At 46.5% G+C, this 25,377-nt stretch overlaps 1 protein-coding gene across 7 annotated transcripts in view; it reads left to right on the top strand.

Moving 5' to 3' along the window:
* The window catches only part of Slc7a7 (solute carrier family 7 member 7), a 46,353-nt gene that overhangs the window by 1,772 nt on the left and 19,204 nt on the right, over positions 1–25,377 (top strand). For 2 of the 7 annotated variants that reach the window (XM_029541567.1, XM_029541566.1), the window contains exons 3-4: positions 2,270–2,404; positions 7,316–7,862. In XM_029541567.1, coding sequence (XP_029397427.1) covers positions 7,361–7,862 — 502 coding nt within the window. In that variant the 5' untranslated portion in view covers positions 2,270–2,404; positions 7,316–7,360. Of the gene's footprint in view, positions 1–2,269; positions 2,405–6,127; positions 6,293–6,516; positions 6,681–7,092; positions 7,117–7,315; positions 7,863–25,377 lie in introns of those variants that run through there. The other 5 variants (XM_021203782.2, XM_029541568.1, XM_029541571.1 and 2 more) reach the window with 5 other exon arrangements.

Here is a 25,377-nt window from a genome sequence, read left to right as displayed (position 1 = left end):
TCCTGGAACTCACTTTGTAGACCAGGCTGGCCTCGAACTCAGAAATTGACCTGCCTCTGCCTCCCGAGTGCTGGGATTAAAGGCGTGCGCCACCATGCCCGGCTTCTTTCTTCCATTCTTTCTTCTCTCTCTCTCTCTCTCTCTCTCTCTCTCTCTCTCTCTCTCTCTCTCCTTTGTCTCTTTTTTTTTCTTTCTTTTTACATATATTGTTGGCTTGTGTGCGGTCCCCGCCTTCTCAGGGTACAATGGGAAATAGAGCTCTTATGATTCTTATCTGCTCTTGGCTGAGACGATGACAAATAGTACCAGGAATGAAAAGTGTCACAGAGAAGAATGTTCTCAGCAGGGAGAACAAACAATCACACAGACATTGCAAAAGCTCTGTGGTGGGAGTGAGGTTGTGTGGTCCCAGCGAGAGGCTGGCCGAGAGGCCGTGAGGCCACTTTCTGTAACTGTGACAGGAAGCAGGGGCAGCTCTGGCTCTCTTCCTGTGCACTTCCCTCACTAACAACCTGGGCTTGTCTCGAGAGTAAGATTAAAGGGCGGGTCAGCCAGGGAGTAGCCTGGGATCTAAAAGAGCATCACATTTTCCTAGGAATACTTCTGATTTGATGCCAGGGATTTTGGATTTCTGCCTTTTGGTAACATATAACTCGGATCCCCATCTAGTGATGCAGTCAGAATTCTTTTTAAAATTTACTTTATTATTTTTAATGCGTGTATACTGTTGTGCGTGAGTACTGCACTTGAATGCAAGAGCCCGTAGAGGCCAGAAGAGGTCGTCAGATGACCTGGGGATGCAGGCAGTCAGGAGGTGACTGTGGATTAGCAGTGCGTGCCATCTCTCTAGTCCCCAGCCAGAATTCTTGAGTCCTTATCTGGAGTAATTTACGGAACAGCTGGCTGCCCGAAGGCAGCAGTCACACCTGGACTGTGCAAATACTTCTTGTGCTGTGAAGTGCCACTCCCCTGGACAGAGATTTGTATGGTCTACATTTTCAGTTTTATATGCTTACCGAGAAGTATCTCCTGAGAATGATATTTCTGATTCTGAATATAAAGAGGCTCATCTAGTTTAAACTTTAAACGTTTTATTTAATTTATTTTTTATTTTTTTATGTTTTGCCTGTATGTATGTCTGTGTGAGGATGTTAGATCCCCTGGAATAGGAGTTACAGACAGTTGTGAGCTGCCATGTGGGTGCTGGGAATTGAATGTAGGTCCTCTGAAAAAGCAGCCAGTGTTCTTAACCTCTGAGCCATCTCTTCAGCCCCCTAAACACTTTTTTATTAGTGTGTGTGTGTGTGTGTGTGTGTGTGTGTGTGTGTGTGTGTGTGTATCCACAGTGCATGTGTAGAGGCCAGAGGATAACTTTGAAAAAAATTTTTTTTGAGACAAAGTTTCTCTATGTATCCCTTGTCTGTCCTAGAACTCACCATGTAGGCCAGTCTGGGGTCAAACTCACAGGAACTCACAGAGATCTGCCTGTGCGGGGAATAGAGGAGTAAACCCTACACACCATGTGTGGCCAGAGGACAACGTTTGGGGGGTGGCTTTTTTCCCTGTCCTCTGTGGGTTTCGGGGCTTAGATGAGCTTGTCAGGTTTTGAAGGCAAGCAGTTTTGCCTGCAGAAACATCTCCCCAGACCTCTCCTCGCTTTTTCAGTCCAGAGTCACATTTTCTCCGTTTCTGCAAAGTAAACATTTAACAGATATTTAAATAACAGTGGTTTGAAAGGCTGCCAGCTTTAGGAATGTGCCCAGGGTGGCACAGGCCTAGTTGGTTTTTATCTAGTAACTCAGATCTGAGCTGGGACCTCGCTCGATGATATCTGAGTCCAAACTTGTCCGTACCCACAGGTGGCCTTCGTTGGTGTTCGTAGGTCTCCTTCGTTGGCTTTAGATGCTGAAATGGCACAAGCTGTTGAGTGAGCACTGCAGAGTTTCACTGGCCTCACGGTGGGATATTGAGATCAAAGGCAGTAAGCCCAGAAGGCAGGTTGGAGAGTAGGACACAGAGTGGAGGAGAGGCTCAGAAGGACGCTTTCCTTTGCAAGGTCCACTTAACTACTCAGCAAGCTAGGGCAACAAGGAAGGCTCTGGGCTGAGGTGGGGAGGAGGAGCCCCGCAGAGGAGATGCCCGGGTGCCAGCAGGCTCTGAGGTCCTCCCTGTCTGACCAGGCAGTCTCAGCTCCAGCTCGTCCTCTGGCCCCTCCCTGCCGCCGGCCAGAGTCACACATGTGTTTTCCTGTTTTCCATTTCGGTCCCAGGCACCCTCTGCCTTTTCTGCTCCTCCGTGTCAACAGCTGCTGAAGTCACAACCTCCGATTCTCTTAACTACCACCCCTCACCCCAGTGTGCTGCTAGCCCCTCCTCCCTGCACTTGCCCAGAGGTCTCCGGACAGGTAAGAGGCGGGGAGGCAAGGAGAGTGGATGTGTAGGGAGTGCAGGAGGAGGATGGAGTACCTGAAAATTGGCCAAAGAGAGAGGAAGAACCTTATTTCTTGGCCCCTAGCCCTGGCACTGTCTAGGTAAAGCTCTCAGTCCAGAGACTTCAGCTTTAGTTAATGGAAGCTCTAGTCAGAGCAGTAAACAGTTCCTTTTTTTAATTCACTTTTTTTTTTTTTTTTTAAAGGATAGTTTTAGCTATAGTGGAATATAGAAAAACAAACGGGGAACTGGAGAGGGAGGGGCTGCGCAGCTATGGAGGCCGGTGAGGAATCCAACTACACTAGCATGTATCTGTTTTGTTTCTGTTGTTAAGGGAGGCAACACAGACCAGTTGAAGAGCGGAAGGCAAGCCTTGGGGTCTCTTGGGGGAGAGAGTGTGTTCTCACAGCAACTCACTGAGCTTGGCAGAGGAGTCTAGACCCTTAGCTGTGTGTGGGATCCAGGAGGAAGGGCAAATGCTGGTGGTGCTGTTGAAGCATGAAGCGTGTTAGTTCAGCTCTGGCGGGCTGCTCTGTCAGGCCCTCTGTGCCTGCTGCCTGGAAGCCCTGGCCTGGGAACTTCTTTAGGCTCTAGAATGAGTGTATTCTTTTCTAGAATAGCCGTGATGTCCTTAGCGATGAGCACAGCAAAAGAAAGGGAAAATGACAAGCCATGTGTCAGCGTCTGTAAAATCTGCTCTGGCTGAGTTCCTCCAGAACGGTGGAAGCATTACAGTGAGAGCCAAAAGTGGTGTCTTCTTGCCTTTGGTGCCAGGCAGTGGTTGGGAGGGGGCATCTCCATGAATGGCAGGCAGCCTGCCTTGCCTGGTTGCAGAGGGCTTACTGGAAATAGGGTTCCATTTGTTGTACTTCCTGGAGAGACCACTAGGGCATGCTGTTTGCTGGGGTGTGGGTTCCATCTATCCTTCAATTCCTTAAGGAATTCACTGGTTTTTGTTGTATGTTTGTTTGTTTGTTGCCAACTATGACCTCGAACTCCTGGACCCTCATGTCCTTTTCTCCCTTCTTCTTTCCAGGGATTCACATTTGAGTCTGTACTCCATTGACAGCAAGGACACTTTGATCCTAAAAGGGCAGGTGTCTTGGTGTGTGTTTCTGTGTCTTCAATAGAAGTCACAGCACTCTGGGTAGACATTGTTACCTCTCATTCGCACCCAAAATGACAATGGGAGGTGCAGCCGGAAGGCAGTGACAGTGATTCCACCCATGCTGTCCCCTAAAGAGGCAGATTGCTTTCCAAATCTAATCTTAGTCAACCCTAGGTAGGTAATTCATTAGGGAGCCACCTGGAGTGGCTTCCTGTCTAGAGGGATGGTCAGGTGACCAGAGACAATGGCGGGCCAGAGAGCTGGAAGCTGAGGAGACTGCATAGCTCTGTGATCTTCGCTGCCTGCCTCCCCTCCACTTGGCACCCTGCAGAGTGTGTAGTACCCTCTTCCTGCCTGCATACATTCCAGTGAGCTAATGCACTGAAATGCACAGTGGTGTGTCTGGCCTGAATCAGAACTCAGGCAAGAGTCAGCACTACCATCATGGACACGTTTCAGGGGAGGCTGGGAGGAAAGGGCAGTGTCTTCAAGATGGATTTCAGATATTTGTAGGGCTGCCTTGTGAGAAATGCAATCTTTAATTTTTTTTAATTCATTTGTATGTGTATGGGTGTTTTGCCTGCATATGTTTATGTACCATATATGTATTAGTAGCTATTGAATCCAGAAGAGGGCATCAAATCTGAAACTGGAGCTGTGAGCTGCCATATGGGTGCTGGGTGTGGAGCTCAGGACTCCTCAAGAACAGGCAGTACCCTCAGCTCCATCCTCAAAGCACCGTCTATGGGGGGTCTAAGCCCAGCATCCCATCTCGCCAGCATCCCATCTTGGGTCAGCTAAAAAGGTCAAGGGGCTGGGATGGGAAGGTGAGTGAGCATAGAGATGAACTGCCTCTGTCTATTTCTGTAGAATAACCAAAGAGTGAAGAAGAAGGGACACACAGTTGGGTTTCAGAACAGGTAAGCTGCCAAAAAAGGCTCAGTATACCAGAGTTAGAGTAGATCGTAAAGGTAGATTAAACTGTGATTTCAAGTTGTAGGACTTTTTCTGTTTATTCTGGGCCTGTCTAGCATAGCTCAGTGAAACCTTATTTCCACACTACTTTTGTGCCTGGGATAGGTAAGTGCTCTACCATTGAGCTATACTCCAGCTTTACACACACACACACACACACACACACACACACACACACACACACACACACATTATTATTATTATTATTATTATTATTATTATTATTATTATTATGTATTTATTTTATTTTTTATTTTTATTTTTTTGAGGCATAGCCCTTGCTGCCCTAGAACTCACTCTATAGACCAGGCTATCTTTGATCCTTGAACTCAGAGAGCTCTCTGTCCCCAGAGTGCCGGGTTTAAAGGTGTGTACCACGGTGCTCAGCTAATTTTTTTTATTAATGTGCGCGTCCGCTTGTAGAACAGTAGGAAATTTTCTCCTTCCATCGTGGGCTTCGTCTTTTTAAAAAAAAATTTTATTACATATTTTCTTCATTTACTCTCCCCCCGCCCTGTACCCACTCCCACTTCTTGGCCTTGGCGTTCCCCTGTACTGGGGCATATAAAGTTTGCAAGACCAAGGGGCCTCTCTTCCCAATGATGGCCGACTAGGCCATCTTCTGCTACATATGCAGCTAGAGACACAAGCTATGGGGGTACTGGTTAGTTCGTATTGTTGTTCCATCTATAGGGTTGCAGACCCCTTCAGCTCCTTGGGTACTTTCTCTAGCTCCTCCATTGGGGACCCTGTGTTCCATCCTATAGATGACTGTGAGCATATGGGCTTCATCTTGGCAGCCCCCTCCTCCTCCCCCACTTTTGACATGGGGTCTCCAGTCTGGCCTTAACCAAATAGGACCCTCTTGTCTCAACCTTCTGAATGTGGGATTACAAGTATGAGCCAATCACATCTGGGCCTCCATATATTTTTAAGAAATGGAGGAAAGCTTGTATTGGGACCTTTATAGGAAGTTTTGGATGCTCCAGAGGTTGTAGTGTGTTTCCCTAAGGATGAAAGAGCATACTGGTGGAATGGAGTTGGATCCAGAAGTTTGATCTCATTTCTGAACCATATTTCTTTTGAAATAGCTTGAGGGTCAAACATTGGGGGTGATGCCCTGGTTTAGAGGCAGCCTCCCCTCTCTCTGCATGGGGAAGTGTACACAGCTCTCACTTAGAGCCAGGCAGGGCCTCTGAACCGCTCCCATACTTCCTCCAATCTCAGCCTGTGAACAATGTGTCCCATTCTCTAACCTTCCTGCCTTTCTTGTTTTGGATGAGAGAGAAGTGAAGTTTGTGTGGTTCATGGAGGGAGAGGTCTGTGCCACCAGTGCTCTGCCCTTGGTAACTTATTAGACTCCCCGGGGTTTCAGAGAGCACACCCAGTTAGTTAGCTGTCCCTTCCTCTGGGCCTCCTGTCCCGGGCCGAGCTGACAAAGGAGATTCCTGATCGAGCACCTTCTTATCACAGAAAGTGCTGAGCCAAGAGCTCCTAGCTGCCCCTTTCGCAGATGTGAAAGGCCCGTGAACCTTGGACCCAGAGAGTTGCTTAACGCTCCTCTCCCTTTTCCTCACCCCTTCCTTTTCTAGCTCCCTCACCTCCTCCTCCCTTCTTGACCTGACTTAAATCCGCCAGGAGCTTGTCTGGGCTTCCCTCTTACTGCTGGAGGAAGGAGGAGCTGTCAGGTCTCTGTTCTTGGAGGGTGTGTATGCCTCTTTGTCTCAGAGACTGCTGCTGGCCATTGCTGTGGGAACCTCCTTATATCCAGAGCCAGGGAGTGAGTGTGCCCCACCCTGTCCCCTTGCTAAACCCTCTGTTGTTCTCTGTCTGTCCTGTCACTTCCTCGAGCTCCAGAGCCTCTTGCTGTACTGTTTCACTGTTTCGTCATTTGTCTGATTGCTTTCCTATTTTGTGCAGCTGTGCAGCTGTCTCTGTATTTCAGGGCATCTGCTGCCTGGCCTTAGCTCTTTCTTTTCCTTGGTTTGCTTTGGTACATCTCCAGCAGTTCTATGGTGGGTGGGCAGCCACCACCCACTGCCTCCAGTCATCTCTGGGCTCTGCTGTGTGTTTGGGCCACCCTTCTGAAAGATCACTCCTACTTTTTGGCTGGTGTGGATGTGAGAGATTTGGCGGCAGGAGGCCTGGGATGCTAGAGGCTGGGACAGGTATCTGGAAAGGGAAAAGCAGTAGAAAGAGAATCGATCGCCTGTCTTTTTTTTTTTTTTTCCCCAGGATGGGTGGGGCTGCTTGGGCTTTGCCAACATCTAAGATGCCAGCTGACCATTTGTTAATGGATATTCCCGAGCAGGGAGGTGGCTGTGCATCCGTAGCAGGAGCACTTTAAAAGCTTCAGCCTAGCACACAGACTCCTTAGGGGAAAGAGCAGCAAATCAGCAAAAAGAGGATCTAGCAAATCAGTTGGTTTCAGGGTTGGTTCCTCATGCAGGCGTCTCAGTGCAGGGACATTTGAAACTGAAATCAGAGGGGAGAGACTTTAGGGGTCAGTGGGGGTTGGGGGTGGGCAGAAAAAAGTTTTACCAAACTGCCTTATGCCTGCCCTGTGTCATAATAGGCTGAGGGTTTAGCTGTCCAATAAATAAGGTATGCTACATCCTAAGGCTGAAAGAGACTGGGGGGAAAGCCAAGCCGGGGTCATTTTGACAAGTCTTGGGGGAAAAGGTTTCGGGGAGACAGAAGTGAGGAGGGTGTCTAGATTGGTGGGTGCTGACTGCCTTGGGCCCTGTGGTGTGGGAGGGAGAGTTTCTGCAGAGTTACGAACACAGCCTTCTTTATTCCTTAGAGGGCAATGCAAGCAAGCTGGTGAAGGACTTCCTTCTCTCCCACCATGGTCAACAGCACCAAGTATGAAGTGGCTGCTCAGCACGAGGCCGACGAAGGCTCTGCTCTGGGGGATGGGGCCAGCCCAGTGGCGGAGCAGGTAAAACTGAAGAAGGAGATCTCGCTGCTTAATGGCGTGTGCCTGATAGTGGGGAATATGATCGGCTCCGGCATCTTTGTCTCCCCCAAGGGTGTGCTCATGTACAGTGCTTCTTTTGGCCTCTCACTGGTCATCTGGGCTGTTGGGGGCATTTTCTCCGTCTTTGGGGCCCTTTGTTACGCTGAACTGGGTACCACCATTAAGAAATCTGGGGCCAGCTATGCTTATATCCTGGAGGCCTTCGGGGGATTTCTTGCGTTCATCCGCCTCTGGACTTCTCTGCTCATCATTGAACCCACCAGCCAGGCCGTCATTGCCATCACCTTTGCCAACTACATGGTGCAGCCCCTCTTCCCGAGCTGTGGCGCTCCCTATGCTGCCGGCCGCCTGCTGGCCGCTGCCTGCATCTGTAAGTAGAGATGGGCAGGATTGGTGATGTGGAGGACTGGGCAGAAGTGTGTGTGTGTGTGTGTGTGTGTGTGTGTGTGTGTGTGTGTGTAGTCCAGCCAAGGAGGAGGAGTTGGGAAATGATTGCCTACAGCAGCTTTTTTAATTATAAAAATTAATGTGCACTATGGGCGTGTAGCTTAATAAGACCTCAGTTGGAAGCCCCGGGCTCAATGGCCAGAGCTACCCCTAAAAAGTTTTATGTGAAAATTCAGTTCAATGTAGTTTAAGGTTTAGGGAGGTAGCCAGTTATAGTGCTTGCCTAGCATGTATACGGACATGCTTTGATTACCTAGAACTACATAAACTGTGTGTATTGGTTAGTACCTGTCACCCCAGCATCTGGGAGACAGAGGTCTCTTGAGGGCCAGTAGCTTAAGGTCATTTCTTCCTTAACAAGTTTGAGGCCGGCCTTGCATGGAAGAGATCTTGTCTCAAAAAGCAAGCAAACAGGTTGGATGTGATGGAGTGTGCCTTTAATTCCAGAAGACAACTAGATGGGTTTCTGGGGCCAGCCTGGTCTACATAGTGAAACCATGTCACAAACAATCAAGCAAACAAACCATTGATTTAATATAGTGTTAAAAAAATGAAGGTAAAGCCAGGCGGTGGTGGTGCACGCCTTTAGGCCTGGTACTCAGGAGGCAGAAGCCTGTGGGTTTCTTTGAGTTCGAGGCCAGCTTGGCCTACAGAGCGAGTTCCAGGACAGCCAGAGCTACACAGAGAAAACTTATCTTGAATTCCTCCACCCCCTGCAAAAGGAAGAAAGTGGCTCAGCACGTGTTTCCTAATGCTAATTGTATATTGCAGTTGGCATGGTCTTCCTAATAGTTCTCCCTCAAGGATAGGGTTTTTGTTTTTGCTTTTAAAATAAAGTAGGGTGATGCCATTGTACCTATGTTGCTGTAACTCCTAGCATTTATCAGATGTTCTAGCTGCAGGCCTGTCTATGGACTAGTACACTAGTTCAGATGCTTAGATTTAGAGATAGTCATGGGTAGATGGTGCACTATGGTAGTTATTCTTTATGCACTTTCAGGAGTTTTGGTTTCTCCTCCTTTCTTTCTTTCTTTCTTTCTTTCTTTCTTTCTTTCTTTCTTTCTTTCTTTCTTTCTTTCTTTCTTTCTTTTTTTTTTTTTGAGACAGGGTCTTGCTGCATAGCACAGACTGACCTGGAGCTCAACATGGTACCCAGTCTGACCTTGGCCTTGACATCTTTGTGACTCGGCCTCTGAAGTACGAGTATTATATGCATGTGCCACTGTTCCTGGTTCATGGGTGATTTAAAAAAAAAAAAGATTTATTATTATTTTTTTAATGCATATGAGCACACTGTAGCTATCTTCAGGCAAACCAGAAGAGGGCATTGGATCCCATTGCAGATGGTTGTGAGCCACCATTTGGTTGCTGGGAATTGAACTCAGGACCTCTGGAAGAGCAGTCAGTGCTCTAAACTACTGAGCCATCTCTCCAGCCCTCATGAGTGATTTTTAATTATGTATTTATTTATGCAGAGTAGCTATATGTTTTATGGGATACAGTGTGGCACTTTGTATTTTTGGTTGTGAGCATAGCCTTTAATGGCCGAGCCATCTCTCCAGTGCCAGTGTGCCATTTTAATCCATCCTCACCAGCCGGGTGATGGGCATGCCTGTCATGTCATGTGTGTGCTGTCATTTCTTTGTGTTAGGAATGCTCAAAGTCCTCAGTAAACTCTGGTCAGCCATAGTCTGACTGTGCTATATAAGCTTCGAAGTGATTTCTTCTTTCCAGTTGCTCCCTTGGTCTATCAGTCTTCCTATCCCCCCTCCATGCCCCCCCTGCCTTCCTCGCCCCTCCCAGGTTCTGGGAACCCTCTTCCTCCTTTTTCCTTTTTTTTACACCACTGTTCTATTATTACCTTAAAAAAAAAAAAATTAACACAGGGACTTACTGTGCTGCTGTGGCTGGCCTGGGACTTCTGTGTAGATCAGGCTGGCTTCAAACCTGCTTCCACCTCCCAAGCTTCATTTCTGATCAGGATTGTTAAGTTCCCCCTCCCATATAAATTTTGTGATTTAATAACAACAACAACAAAATGACCTGTGTGCCTGCACAAGCATACCTGGAAGGGCGTGTCAGGCGTTTTGCTCTCTCACTGTCTGCTGTCTAACTTACTCCACGGAGACCCACAGAGACAAGGTGACTTTCTGAACCTGGATTGAGGCTGGTGGCCAGCAAGCCCAGTGATGCTTCTGTGTCTGCCACCAATAGCGTGACCATGCTCAGATCTGTGTGTGGGCTCTGAGGATTTGAACTCAGGTCCATATGCTATGCAGCCATCTCCTATCAGGCTTGTTTCTTTCCCCTTCTGTGAAGGGGAATGTCATTGTGCATCCTGCACTGGCTCTGTAGGTTGTTTTGGGCAGTACAGACATTTTAGCACTTCTCCAATCCATTCTCTCTCTCTCCCCCTCCCTCCTTCTCCTCCTCTCCTTTTCTTCCTTCTCCTCCCTTCTCTTTTGAGACAAGGTCTCCCTATAGAGCCTCGTCTGTCTTGGAACTCTGTGTTGACCAGGCTGATCTCAAATGCACAGAAATCCATTTGCCTCTGTCTCCTAAGTGCTGGGGTCAAAGGATCAAAGGCATGCACCACCACGCTTGGCCGTGTGTGTGTGTGTGTGTGTGTGTGTGTGTGTGTGTGCCTGTGCATATCCTCCTTAGCTTGTAGTGTTGTTTTGTGATTCTCATTGTAGAAATCATTAATTCCCTTGTCCACATTTATTCTGGGGGCCTTATGTTTGGAAGCTGTTATGAATGAGAATGGGTCTTGATTTGTCTTCCAGCAACTTCATTCAGTATTGGTGTGTAAGAGAGCTTTTTTTTTTTTTTTTAAAAAAAGCCGGTCTTGTATTTTGTAACCTCACTGAACTTGTCAGTTCTAACAGTTTTTGACTGGAGTCTCGAGTTTTTCTGTGTGTAACACAGTGTCATGTGACAACAGGGACAGCTTGACTTCCTCTCCCATGTTTCAGCGTCCTCGTTTCTTCACATGCCTTCTTCTTATGGCCAGCAGGTCTCATACTGTATTCCGTAAGAGTCAAGCAGGCATGGGGTGCATGCCTGGATCCCAGTGCTTGTGATGGTGGTGGGGTACAGGAAGACCAGGAGTTCAAGATTACTCTTTTTCTAAGATGAGGTCCGTCTGACTATGTAGTTGGGCCTGGTCTCAATTTGCTTTGTGACCTAGTGTGCAAGCCCTGTAATCTCTCTCTCTCTCTCTCTCTCTCTCTCTCTCTCTCTCTCTCTCTCTCTCTCTCCACACCTTCAGTTGTGGTGTGGGTGTGCCTGTGCCACAGTTTGTGAATAGAGTCAGAAGACAAATCAGATGTTGGGCCTCACCATCTGCCTGGGAAACGGTGTCTTTAAAAATATTAAGTTTTAATAATTTTATACATGTATACAATGAATTTGGGTCATTTTCACTTCTTTTGCCCTCCCCCCATTCTTATGAACCACCTCTTTTTCTCAACAAGTCCCCCTCCCACTTTCCCAGCTTTTTTTTTTTTTTTGCCCCCTGTTGAGTTTAGTAAGGCTTGTTTATGTGAGTGTTGGTGGGGAGTTATTTACTGGTGCATGGGTGGTGCAACAGTGGTTAGACCACTGAAGGAAAGAATTTCTCCTCCAGTCTCTCAGGGACATGAGCTCCTCCCCAACCCTTGATGCAGGGTTGCTTGGCTTCACCTTGTGCAACTCCTGTGCAGGCAACCACAACTGCAAGGATTCATGGATACAATGACATGTGGAGTCCAGAGATAGCGTTTTACAGTCCTCTGCTCCATCCTCTACAGTCCTCCTCATCCTCCACAGTCCTCCTCCCCAAGCTCCACTGTCTTACTCCCTATCCTCTATAGTCCTCCCCATTTTCCACAGTCCTCTTCCCCATCCTCCATAGTCCTACTCCCTATCTTCCATAGTCTTTCTCTTCAGCCCCCCCCCCCCAAACAAAACAGCAACAAACACAGTTGGTGACAGGCTGGGAGCAGCTCAGTGGCGGAGCACTTGCTTAGCAGGTATGAGGCACTGGGTTCAGTCTCCAGGTTGGCAGGACTCAGCAGCAAAGCTGTCTGCTAGTGGGCTGTTTTCCTTCTTTCTCTATGTAATAACTTACATCAGAAAGTGATTTAATGGGCTGGAGAGATGGCTCAGTGGTTAAGAGAAAGTGATTCAGTGTGTGTGTGTGTGTGTGTGTGTGTGTGTGTGTGTGTGTGTGTCTGTTCTGCCTTTCCACTCACTATCTGATCACAGGATTCAAACTCAGCCATTACCTTCCGAGTCTGTTTTGCTGGACAGGAGCTTTTTCTTGAGAGACTTTTAATCTGCGATCCGCTCTTCTTATTTGTTAGTGGTCTGCTTGGGCTTTGTATGTTCTCGTGACTCCATTGGTAGATTACATGTGTTCAGAAACCTAGCCATTTCTCCCATCTAGGTTTTCCAGTTTTTGTCATATATTCCTCCATAATGATCCTCCACGCTTCTCTTATAATGTTTCTTTTTTGCATCTGATTTATTTGTTTTGTTTTTTTTTTCTTGTTTAGTCTAGCCCTTGCTAGACACCACAGGCTAATAAATAAAAAGCCTGGTGCCAGGAATGGGTTACACCTTTTGGAGTTGTTGGTCAGTGACGTACCTGATGTACCGTAGACTTCCAAACATGACAGGCTATTGGTTCCCTTCCAAATGACGGTAAGACACCACACTGAAGACACCACAGACATGAGTGTCAGGGTGGTACTGACCCGGAAACTTCATCTCTATTGGCTAGCTTTCGTAGTGCTGGAAGGCGTTGTTCATATTACTGGAGGAGAAAAACAAGGGCTGTTCTCCCCAGATGTGAACCCTAAGAACCACAGTAACAATCTGCCCGGCAAGATATGCCCAAAGTACAATAGTAGCGTGAATGTTAGAGGAGTAAGTGGTTACTCTCTGATTGGTTTTAAGCTCATTTGATAGGGCTAGCAAGATGGCTCATTAGTTGAGAGCACAAGCTGATCTTCCAGTGAACCTTGGCTTGATATCTAGCACTCATAGGGAGATCAACAGACAACTATCTGTAACTCCATTTCCAGGGGATCTGATGCCTTCTCCCGACCTACATGGGCAGCAGGCACATGTGTGGCACACAGGCATACATGTAAGCAAAACACTCATACACGTTAAAACAAACAAACAAACAAACAAACAAACCTGACATATCCCATCTGATGGAACCCATCCCTGGCACTGTTATCAGGGCTGAGCCCTGTGGCTACATAGGCCATAGGCCCTGGGGAGTCCCTGTTACTATTACTCTGCTAAATGAACATACATTAAACTGACTTCTAATGACTTACTGCTCGTCCTGTAGATTAACACACTGTATCAGTTACTTTTCTATTGTGTTGACAAAACACCACTGACCAAGGGCAACTTATATAAGAAAACATTTAATTGGACTTAGGGTTTCAGGATTAGAGTCCATGATGGTAGGACGAAGGCATTGTGGAAGGAAGAGCTGAGAGCTCACATCTTGATCCGAAAGCAAGAGGAAGAGAGAACTTGAAATGGCACGAGTCTTTTGAAACCTCAAAGCCTGCTCCTGGTGACACACCTCCTCCAACAAGGCCACACCTCCTCCAATAAGGCCACACCTCCTCCAACAAGGCCACACCTCCTAATCCTTCCTAAATATTCAAACAGACTGAAGACCAAGATTCAAATATATGAGCCTGTGAGGGGATTCTCACTGAACCACTCCGTGCATCTTTCAACTCTCACCAAATAAGCTGCTTCTTGTAGGAAATGGAAATTAACCCAGCGACGCACAACTGGTCAAAGTGCAGAGAAGAGACTGAGGAGTTCTCAGTGTTGCTAGAGAGAGAGAGAGATTTATTTATTTACCTTTTTTCTTTTCTTTTTTTTTTCTTTTTCGAGACAGGGTTTCTCTTTGTAGCCCTGGCTGTCCTGGAACTCACTCTGTAGACCAGGCTGGCTTTGAACTCAGAAATCCACCTGCCTCTTCCTCCAAGTGCTGGGATTAAAGGCATGCGCCACCACTGCCCGGCTTTTCTTTTTTCTTTTTCTTTTTTAGACATTTACCCTGTAGACTATGCTGTCTTTGAACTCAGAGATCCACCTGCTTCTGCTTCTCAGATGCTGGGATTAAAGGTGTATACCACTACCACCTGGCAAGATTAATTTCATATAGAAATATATATTTTTAAACATGTATGAGTGTTTTGCCTGCATGTGTGTATGGCTCATGTGTGTGCAGTGCCTGAGGAAGCCAGAAGAGGGCATTAGATCCCCCCAGAACCAGAGTTAGAGGTAGTTGTGAATCACCAGGTGGGTGCTGGAAACAGAATCCAGGTCCTTGGCAAGGCAGTAAATATCTCATCTGCTGGGTCACCTCTCTAGCTTCTATTACTACTTCTTGTTGGCTCGATCTCTTTATCTTTGTGGCTTTGACTTTCTTTGACTCCTTATGGTTTTTAAATTACCCAGGCTGTTTTAGAAATCTTGGGTTCATGTGACCCTCATGTCTCAACTTTGTAGGGTTTTTGTTTGTTTTTTTGAGATAGGGTCTCACTATGTAGTACTGGCTAGCCTGGAACTGTCTGTGTAGATCAGGCTAGCCTCAAATTCACAGAAATCCACCTTCCTCTGCCTCCTGAATGCTTGGGATTAATAGTTTGTGCTATCACACCTAGAGACTTTATAGTTTTTTAATTGAATTGTATTCTGTTTGATAAAAGCACAACTACTTCAGTTCAAGTGAGTACATTGTAGCTGTCTTCAGACACATCAAAGGAGGGCAGAAGATCCCATTATAGATGGTTGTAAGTCACCAAGCGGTTGCTGGGAATTGAACTCAGGACCTCTGGAAGAACAGTCAGTGCTCTTAACCACTGAACCATCTCTCCAGCCCATGATACATGTTTTCATCTCTTCACCTTAGTCTGTGTGAGTTTAGTTGGTGAAGCAAGTTGCTTGGAAGCAGTTTGCACGAGTATTTCTATGGGCCAGAGTTGTAGACATTTCGATCCACTTCACTTTTTCTTCTCTTAAATTCTGTGTGAATAGAAAGCCATGTTAGAGGTGTTGGGAGGCAGCTAGCCTGTAGTCCCTCCTTTCCAGTCTCCTTCTCAGAGGATGATGGCCTTGGGGACGACTGTGATCCTTCAGCTGAGACATGCAGACACTCTGTCAGTTTACAGAGGAGTAGCTCCAGGGAGTGCAGAGTGCAGGAGTTTTACACCAGGACCTTGTTACACCAGGACCTGACTCCACTAACCTTATTTCCTGTTCTCTTTTGCTTTCTTTATTGCTGTCTTCTCTGCTCAGCATCCTCCATTCCCCTGCTTTACAGCTATGTAAACAGCTGACTTTTTTTTTTTGTGTGTGTGTGTGTGTGATTTACTTGTTTGTGGCCTACGCCACATCTCTGCGTGGGGGATGTTTGTCAGGCAAGGCTGTAGTCAGGAAGGGCAGAGGGCACCCTCGGGGAGGCCTTTCCCCTGAAGTGTCTGATGTGGTCTGTAATTTTTCTCGTGGCAATTTTGTGTGACCTAGTAGGTCACTTCACTGTCGAACCTCCTTTTAGGATCTGTTAGTCTTGGGCTCCTCAGATGTGGCAAAAAGTAACATAGCTGTGTAGAGAGGCCTCATTCTCTAAGTGATATTTTTAAGGTGACTGCATCCCTGTAAGCGACAGGCTTCTATTATTTTAACCACTTTTGCTGACGTTTCTTTAAAACCAGTGGTGCATTTGCTTGCCTTTGTAATTTGACATTTCTTCTGATGACTCAGGGTTATTACTGCATAGCCTCTTCTTTTCCCATTTCCCTTCCTTCCTTTTAAGACAGGGTCTTGCTAAATTGCAAAGGCTGGCCTTCAGCATACCTCGATGTTTCTGTAACTGTAAGGTCCCCTCAGCCCCCTTGGGTAGGAAAGAACACTTGCTCCTTTAGGGGCTGCGGACTGTTGACTTTAGTTCTCTGGGCTTTGTTCTTTCCTGATGTCTATTTGTGCCACCTGTGACAGCTGCCTGTCATTCTTTGATTCTGGCATTATACCTGCCTACATCTGTCACTCCCCTCTGATTTGATGTCTCTAATTTGAGAATAGGAATGCACTCAAACTCTTGAACACCCACCTACATCTGCTTGCACCAGAAAGCATGTGAAGTAGCCACGGTTACTGAAGAATCTGTGGACTTCCCTGTCAGTAAGAGGCACGGGGTTTGCATGTGGGTTCAGGGCGTGTGTGTGTGTGTGTGTGTGTGTGTGTGTGTGTGTGTGTGTATGTATGTCACTCAGAATGGTGTACCTACTATATTCAAAACACTCAAGGTGCAAGAGACAAATGGTTAGCACACTTCCATAGCAATCTGCTGCCTTGGAGTTCTCAGGGGGAGGTTCCTGCTTGAGTCCTGGGCCTGAGGCAGGAGCCAAGTCCTGTGAACACTTTTACTGCTTGTGGTCCCTGCTGGAGAGCAGCCATTAATGGGGGAGGTATGCTGCCCCTGTGCAGTCCCCTCCGAGGCCGGTTGTCGTCTCCTGAGTTTCCTCTGGTTTCAACTCTGTGTGTCCCTCACTGTTGAACAACTTTCCCTCCCAAGGTGCTAGGCTGAGACCAGATGAGAGCCTTTTGCTGGACCCCTCTAGGGACACTTCTTTGATTCTTATTTTTTTTCCATGCTTCAGTGGCAGTGTGGACCAAAGAGAGCGCAGCCACCAAGCCCTCGGGAGCCAAAGTCTACCTGTGTGCAGGGACAGGGTCTAAGTGTGTTTTGTGGATGTGGGATGAGAGGTGGGGATGATGATGATGTCATTTTTTGTTTGTTTGTTTGTTTTGTTTTGTTTTTTTTCCTGTGGCTTTGGCAGGATGACTGCCCAGACCTGTTGGTGTGTAGATCTGACCCTGACCTTAACCTTGGGGTTGTTCTAAATTGACTGCCAGACCAAAGCCCGAAAGGCAGACTTTTAAGATAACCTCGGTAGAGAGAAGGGTGAGCTCTACTTGTGTTTGAGGCTGAGCCCACCAGTGTGTGCTTCTAGGTGCAAGGAGCAGAGAGCCTTTACTTTCAGGATAATGTGAGGATGACCTGAGGGTCAGGGAATCTAGGTGCGGTGATGTAGCTGCTCTAGAAGCAGAAGCAGGAGGATTACTTGAGCCCAGGATTTGTGAATAACATATCTGAAAGATCTGGTGAAAAAGCTGGGCATGTGGCTCTTGTCTCTAATTCTGACATTTGGAAGGTGAAAGTGGATTTATCATGAATTCTAGGTCAGTCTAGCCTATGTAGTGAGACCTTGTCTTAAAAACAAAACAAAACAAAATAACAAAACAAGCAGGGTGCTGCGGTGGCACATGCCTTCAATTCCAGTGCTCTCGAGACAGAGGCAGGTAAATTCTTTTTCAGTTCAAGGCCAGCCTGGTCTACATAGTGAGTTCTAGGCCAGCCAAGGGTTATTCTGTGTCACACACACACTGTGAAAACCATACGCTGAACTGAAGTGTAAGGTATTGATTATTGATGCTTGAAGCTGGTATCTCGTCCTGTCGCAGGCCTTTACTTTACAGGAATGCAGCTTGGCTTTCTCCCGAGTGGTCATGTGCATGAGTCATTACGCAGGCTGTAGCTGGACGTTGTTCTGTCTTCAGTAACTCCAGAGACTCGATTCACATGCTCAGTTCTTCCGTTACCGTCTCATAAGCTCACGGCACAAGTCAGATGCTGGGATTCCAAGCGACCTGAGTGAGGACTCAAGCTAATTTTTCATGTTTAACAAGAGAAAGACTTAAATATACAGCCCTCATTTATTCTGTTCTTCCGGAAGCGCGATGTGGGCATACTGTGTGCTAGATATTACACTTGTGCTGGGAAAGAATAATAATGGACATCCCTGTCCTTTCAAGGCCTCACAGGGCAGGAGGGAGACAGACAAACAGACATGCTATCCAACAGTGCGCTGCGCATTTATTTATTTATTTATTTATTGTTTGTTTGTTTGTTTGTTTTGCTTTGAAAATGTAGCCCAGGCTGGCCTCCTGTCTCAGTCTTCTGATTGCTGATTATTTCAAGTGTTGACTTACCATTCCTGGCAGAACTTTTTTTTGTGTGTGGGAGGAGAGGTTTAGAAGACTTTACAGAGAAGGGTCATGTTCAGTTCAGGCATGAGTCTTAGCTGAGGAGACGCACAGCTAATTTCTCAGTGAAAACCCTATTTGCGGAGAAGCAGAGACTCATCTGTGTGTGGAATGTTCAGAGAGTTCTAGGTAGCTGCGTGGCTGGAATGTGGGCTGGGCAACGAGATGGCCTGGGATGAAGGTGGCTCTACATGGTGCCTAATATGGACTGGATCTTGAGGGTAGGGACACTGCTGGTTTTGCAATGCAGGCAAAGTTGAAGGAGAGGAGAGGTCCTGAAATGAACACAGCTGGTTCCAAGGAGAACTCTGGTGGCCATATGGAGAGTGTTCTTGGAAAGAATGTGAGAAGGAAGGTAGAGAGGCTCGATCAGGAACAGAAACTGAAGTCCTCACAGAGAGCAGTGAAAAGGAGAGAGTGGCTTTAGGGACAGAGATGAGGGCTTCAATAGAAAATTGCTGGGACTTCGGTAGTGAGAAGGGTGTTGTGGGTGGGACCACCCTTTAAAACAGGGGGATGGGCTGAGTGAGGAAGTAGGGCCTTCTGGACCTGTCCTGGGCTCCTTTGGTCCTGTGTCAACCAGAGACCCACACTGCACCTGCAGCCACCTGAGGAGTTCTTTGTAGAGTTCCGTTCAGGAGAAGCCAGGTCTCAGCTGAGAGAGAGAGAGAGAGAGAGAGACAGACAGACAGACAGACAGAGGGGGAACAGAGAGAGAAACAAGAGAGAGAGAAAGACAGAGGGACAGAGAGACAGGGTCTCACTCTATATATCACTATATCACAGATACCTGCCTCCCTCTGTATCCTGAGTGTTGAGATTAAAGACATGGCTTGGCATTAAAAACAAACAAACAAACAAAAAAAACGGTAGACCAGGCTCAAACAAACTCAGAGAGACCCACTTGCCTCAGCCTCATGAGTTCTGGGACTAAAGGCATGCACCACCACATCTGGCATTCACTATAATGTTTTAAAAGATTTGTTTTATTTTTAATTATGTGCATGTGTATGCGTGTATGTGGCTATGTGCATGTGTGTGCGGGTGGTACAGAGGAAAGAGGCATTGCATTCTGGGATCACAGGTGTGGGTAAGCCACCTGAAATAGGTCTTGAGAATGACACTTAGGTTTCTGCAAGTCCACCACACACGCTAGCCACTGAGTCCTCTCCTCAGCCGGAGTCTTGGAGTTTCTTTTTAATTTTATTTATATGGGTGTCCTGTGTATATGCATATGTGAGTTTATTTACACAGATGCGTGTGCAGGCACCTATAGAGGCCAAAAGAGGGCGTCAGAGACCTTGAAGTTGGAGTACAGGTGTTAGAACAAACTGGTAGAGGTGCTGGGATCTGAACTCAGGTCCTTAAAATTGACTCTTGGCTGCTCAGCTGCTCCAGCCCAAACTTTATTTATTTTTATATTGTATGTATGGGTGTTTTGTCTGCATATATGTCAAGTGAACCACTTGCTTGCATGGTACCCACAGAGTCAAGAAGAAGGCATCAGATAACTTGAAAGTGGAGTTACAGATGGTTGTGAACCACCATGTTGGTGCTGGGAACTGAACCCAGACCTTGGCAAGAGCACCAAGTGCTCTTAACATCTGACTCATCTCTCCAGCCCCCAAATTGGAGTTTCTAAACAAAAGGTTTTAACATAGGTTTGAGCATGACCATTAAGGGGAAGAAAGATACTTAGGAAAGGGGGCTAATTACCCAAATGTGGTTGTGGGCATCTCTAGAAAAGTTTGCTCTTGAGCTCTCAACAATATCCATTTACATACTTTGGATGGTTTCTGAAGTTATGTGGTTCAAAGAGTTGCCAAGAACTCCTTTCCCCTCCTTTTTGGTAAATGAGATCATAGGGTGGTTCATGGTTTACAAGGGAGTTAAGAAATGTGTTTTGATTACAAACAAAGTTAATAATCATACTAGTGAGATCCTCAAAAAATTACAGGTTTGCATCTGGTGGAAAAGAATGAGGTTAAACTAAAAGGCCTTATAAGCATGGTCCATTTTAATGTTAACATTAATTGAATTATTTCTACATTGAAGGAATGTTGTTCCTTTAGGTGACCTTTGTGGCAAATTTTCTCAGTTGTGTCAAAATTCTCCACCTTCAGCTGGTGCGGGATTTCAACTAGACTCTGGTGTGAGGGTTCCTTCCCTTCTCATGTCCCCTTGATTCCCCCCCCCTTCTATCCTACCTTAGTTCTTACAAGCAATGCCTCCCCTGGGTCACTGTGACCCGGAGTTGGGTCATTTTTCGGGGAGCTGAGTCATATTTAATTTAAAAAGAAATTGGCATGCCAGGTGTTAGGGTACAGTGGTGAGCATGTGTGTATAATTGCTAGTGACTAGATACAAATGGTCACTGTGAAGGCACCCTCTTCCCTTAGCCGAGCGAAAAGCCACAGGAGCACAAAGTAGTCACCAGGAAGTTGCCTGCAGAACACAGAATCAGGACAATGGTTTAAAAATCTGAGCTGAGAAAACTTTCACTGAGGCGATGGTGCCTTTAATCCCAGCACTTGGGAGGCAGAGGTAGGCAGATCTCTGAGTCCATGGCCAGCCTGGTCTACAGAGCAAGTTGCAGAGCAGCAAGGGCCAACACAGAAACCCTGTGTCAACAACAACAACAACAAAAACTAAAACAGAAAACAAACAAACAAAAACCCAAAACTAAAATAAAACAAAACCCAAACAAACAAGCAAAAAACAAAAAGAAGGCTTTATAAAACATGGAGCTGAAATGTCACTGGTAGTGTGGTAGAGGAGCCAGGCAAATATATATCCAGCAGTGTATGTGGCAGTTTCTAGAAGGGGTGGACACTCAATGAACAGTGTCACATCTGTGTTGAAAGATGGAGGGGTCAGAGTTGGGCTGAAACACTCAGATTTCTACCATGCCAGAGTGTTCTGCCTTGCCCGGCTCCCGGCTTTCTCCTCTGTAGTCTCTTGGCTGCACGCGAGCTTGTTCTTGCTTTGGCTAAATGCTGCCTGGTGCGTTTCTGCTTCGGGTTTGGTTTGTTCCTTTCACCAGGAAGGCTCTTTCCCCAGATGTTCACAGACCCATTCCATGCACTTCTCTGGGAGAATGGGTAAAAATGGTCTTTCTCGTGAGATTGGGGTGTGGCTCAGAGGTAGAGCATTTGTCTAGCAAGTGTTGGGTCCCACGTTTGATCCTCAACACCAGAACCAAACAAGGGAGCGGAAAGAGAATAAGTCCTCAGCTCTCATCCCGTTTTGTTTCTTCCTTTCTTTAAGACACTTTATGAAGTATTTTTGAGTGTGTCTGTGTGTGTCTGTGAATGCCAAGTGTGTGTGGGTACACTCAGAGGTTACACCAGGAGGCATCAGGCAGGCCTCTTGGGACTTGAGTTAGATTGCTATGAGCTGCCTGTGGGTGGGGAGAACCGAATGCCAGTCTGCAAGAGCAGCAGGTGTGCTCAACTCCTGAACCATCTCTCCAGCCCCGCCTTAAAAACTTAAGTATTGCAACTATTGGTGTTGTGAGTGTATCCAGGTGTGCATAGCACATGTGTGGAGGTCAGAGGAAAATGACCAGAAATGAGCTTTCTCCTTCCATCGTGTGAATTCTGGGGATCAAACTCAGGTCAGTGGGTTTGGTGGTAGGTTCCCTTACCCACTGAGCCATCTCGCTGGGTCCCTCTCTTCTCTCCGTATTTCCTCCTCCTCTTCTTCCTCCTCCTCCTCTTTCTCCTCTTCCTCCCCATCTCTGTCTCTCTCTCTCTCTCTCCTCCTGATCCCCACCCCAGCTCCCTGATTCATTTTGCTCTGTGGTACTCATTACTACCCAGGATCAGTGATTCATTTGCTTATTGTCCGCCTTTTCCTCACTAGGCAAGCATCATGGGAATAAGAACTTTGCTTTGCTTTTTCTTAAAGGTGGCGCACGCCTTTAATCCCAGCACTCGGGAGGCAGAGGCAGGCAGATCTCTGAGTTCGAGGCCAGCCTGGTCTACAGAGTGAGTTCCAGGACAGCCAGGGCTACACAGAGAAACCCTGTCTCGAAAAACCAAAAACCAAACCAAAACAAAACAAAAAACAAACAAACAAAACCCCCCCCCAAACCAAAAACCTTTGCTTTGCTTTACTCTGCACTCTGTACCTACATCCGTGCCCTTCTCCTTCTAGGAACCATTACATCTGGTGAAGAGGGGGTGGTGGCAGTGAGACTTTCTAGACACAGGGAAAGGCAATAGAAAGGCACACAGGTGAGAGAAAATACGGGGTATGCGTACTTTTAGGAGATTGTGAGTTGTACCTTCCTGGGGGTTCAGACTTATCCTAAATAAGGAACCAGTATAGCTGGATTGGAACATGGGCAAAGCCAGAGGCAGACACCATTCTTAAGTTTTTTCAGGGCTGGAGACATGGCTCAGTGCTTAAGAGCTTTTGTAGAGGACCTGGGTTTCGAGTCCTAGCACCTACACAGTAGCTCATCACTGCCTGTAATTCTGTTTCCAGGGCATTCCTCTTCTGTGTGGTGCCTACAGCAATAGGGTCTTCTCTAGTTGGGTTGGGCAGCCAAGAGTAACATCAATAGCCTTTTTTGTTTGGGGCCTCCTTAACCAGTACTCAGTGTATAGTAACTGAGTATGAGGATTTATCCCAGGCCTGGAACTGAGGTTTTTATTTAATGACCCATGTCTTCTGAGACCATTGTCCACCCATGAAGCGTTACTGTGTTCAAATTCCTTAAAAATTTTTGTATTAAAACCTTTTTTTTAAATTTGCTTATTTTTATGTTATATGGGTGTTTGGCCTGCATATGTCTGTGTAGCATGCATGGAACGCCTGTGAGATCAGAAGAGATTGTCAGATCCTCTGGAACTGCAGTTACATGTGGCTGTGAGCACCTTTGTGGCTGCTGAGAATGCAGCTCAGGTCTTCCCCACTGAGCCATCTCTCAGCCCCTCAAAATAGTGGCTTTCCAGAAGGGATTTTCATAGATTCCTAGTTTGGATTATTGTACCTCCAAACCCTCCTCTCCTTGTCCCCCCGCCTCCAATCCTGCTTAGTTACTTAACCCCAGGTTCCTTCATCCTACACTTTCTTTTAATCATCTGTATCCCTCATTCGACAGCCTCTTCTGACCTCAAGGCATTCCAAGCATGCTACACAGACATACATGCAGCCCCCCCCCCCACTTGTACTATTTGGGACCCCACCTCCCTCTCATGGGCTCTAGCCTCTGGAGCTCCGTAGACACTCCAGATTAAACACAGAAATCTAAAAATTCAAAGCCAGGACCACAGATGAGAGACGACATGCAGTGCTGTGCCTGTTATTTGTTAGGATGACCTGTCATTTCGTGAATGTCACTGAAATCTCCCGTGACTGCTCTGCTGGGGCCACTCTGTGACTAACTGTACTACTGCGTGTTTCATGAAATTGAGTGCTCCTCTGTTCAGGTTATAAATGTTTAGAACCACCCTGTCGTCTTGGCGGACTGGTCCTTTAGTCAGCACGAAGTGGTGGCTTTCTCCTTCCTCGCCGGCTTTGGTTGGAACTCTGTCTGTTGTTAGAGCAGCCACACCTGCGTGTTCACTCGGTCAATGCACTTGGAAATCTTTTTCCAGCCTGGCAACCGAAGGTTGTGTTTGTCTTTTGTGGTGAGGGGAATTCCTTGGAGGCTGCACATAGATGGCTCCTGGTTCTCCATCCAGCCTTCTCCTCTGTATCTTTTGACTGGGGAATTGAGGACACCAGTGCTCAGAGTTATTACTGGGAGCTGTGTGTCGATTCCTGACGATTTGTTTGTAGCTCTTCTCTTCCTCCCTTGCTGAATGTTAATGCTATTCGTTCATTTCTTATGGCCTCATGGATGGACTTGCCTTTCTCTTCAGTCTAAAAGATTCTTTCAGATATCTTCTGTTGGCTGAGTGGTCATACATCCCTTCTGAAAAACTTCATATGTATTTATTTATTTTGAGATTAGGGTCTTTCTTTGTAGCCCTGGCTGTTCTGGAACTATCTATGCAGACCAGGTTGGCCTTGAATTCAGAGCTATACCTGCCTCTGCTTCCCAAGTGCTGGGATTAAAGGCATGCACTACTATGACTGGATCCTTTAGTCTACTTTAAAAAATGTTTTTATTTTATGTGTGTAAGTGCCTGCATGGGTGTATGTGTACTGGGTGAATGCTTTGTGTCCAGAGAACCCAGGAGAGAGTGCTGAATTCTCTTGGAACTGGAGTTAAGATAGTTTTGTGAGCCTCCATGTGAACACACACACACACACACACACACACACACACACACACACACTCACACACGAGTGCAGGTGCCTGCAGAAGCCAGAGCGTTGCTTCTCCATGGAACCAGAGTTACAGGTGGTTGCAACCCTCTTAGTAATATATATAGTGTTGGGAATTGCAGGAACAGTACATGTACTTGACCGCAGAGCCATCTCTCTCCACACTGAAACTTTGTAATTTTGAATTTTTATGGTTTTAAAAAGATCTTTTTTAAAGCATACAGGCCACAGCAGAGAGATGAGTTATTAAGCTACTTGATCTATGGCTTGGACTAGAATCATAAAATCATTGTTTGGGGATAAGGGGCTAGCTGGGTCTGACATTGGCTGGGCTTGATGATAATATGATACCCATGTAGTAAGCTATGTGGTGGATGATGATGTTGGATGATAGTGATACCCATGTAGTAAGCTATATGGTGGATGGTGATGCTGATCATTCATATGAGGAAGAGTAGGTTTGAGAGAACTGCTGGGATTAATTTTAAATATGTTGAGTTGGATGTGCCTGATGACACCCAGTAGTGATTTTTTAAAAAAGATTTATTTATTTTACTTTATGTATATGAGTATACTGTTGCTCTCTTCAGACACACCAGAAGAGGGCATCAAATCCCATTACAGGTGGTTGTGAGCCATGATGTGGTTGCTAGGAATTGAACTCGGGACCTCTGTAAGAGTAGTCAGTGTTCTTAACTGCTGGACCATCTCTCCAGCCCCAATAGTGATTTTTTAAAAAAGTGTTATTGTTTATTTATGCATAGGCGTGTCTGTGTGAATGTATGCTACATGGTACTCTCAGAGGCTGGAAGAGGATGCCAGGTCCCCAGGTGCTAGAATGGCAAACAGTTGTAAGCTGCCCAATGTGGGTGCTGGGATCTGTGCTCCGGTCCTCTGGAAAGAGCAACAAGTACTCAACTGCTGAGCCGTCTCTCGGGTCACTCATTGGCTGGTCATGCTTCTAGGGTCAAAATGCTACTGCATTTTGGGAATCGTTATCATATAGTAATAGAAACCAAGGGCAC

The sequence above is a fragment of the Mus pahari genome, chromosome 8, assembly GCF_900095145.1.
Source record: "Mus pahari chromosome 8, PAHARI_EIJ_v1.1, whole genome shotgun sequence".
Classification (NCBI taxonomy): Eukaryota; Metazoa; Chordata; class Mammalia; order Rodentia; family Muridae; genus Mus; species Mus pahari.
Note: the sequence above shows the minus strand (reverse complement) of the source record. Positions and strands in the feature narration are given on the sequence as shown.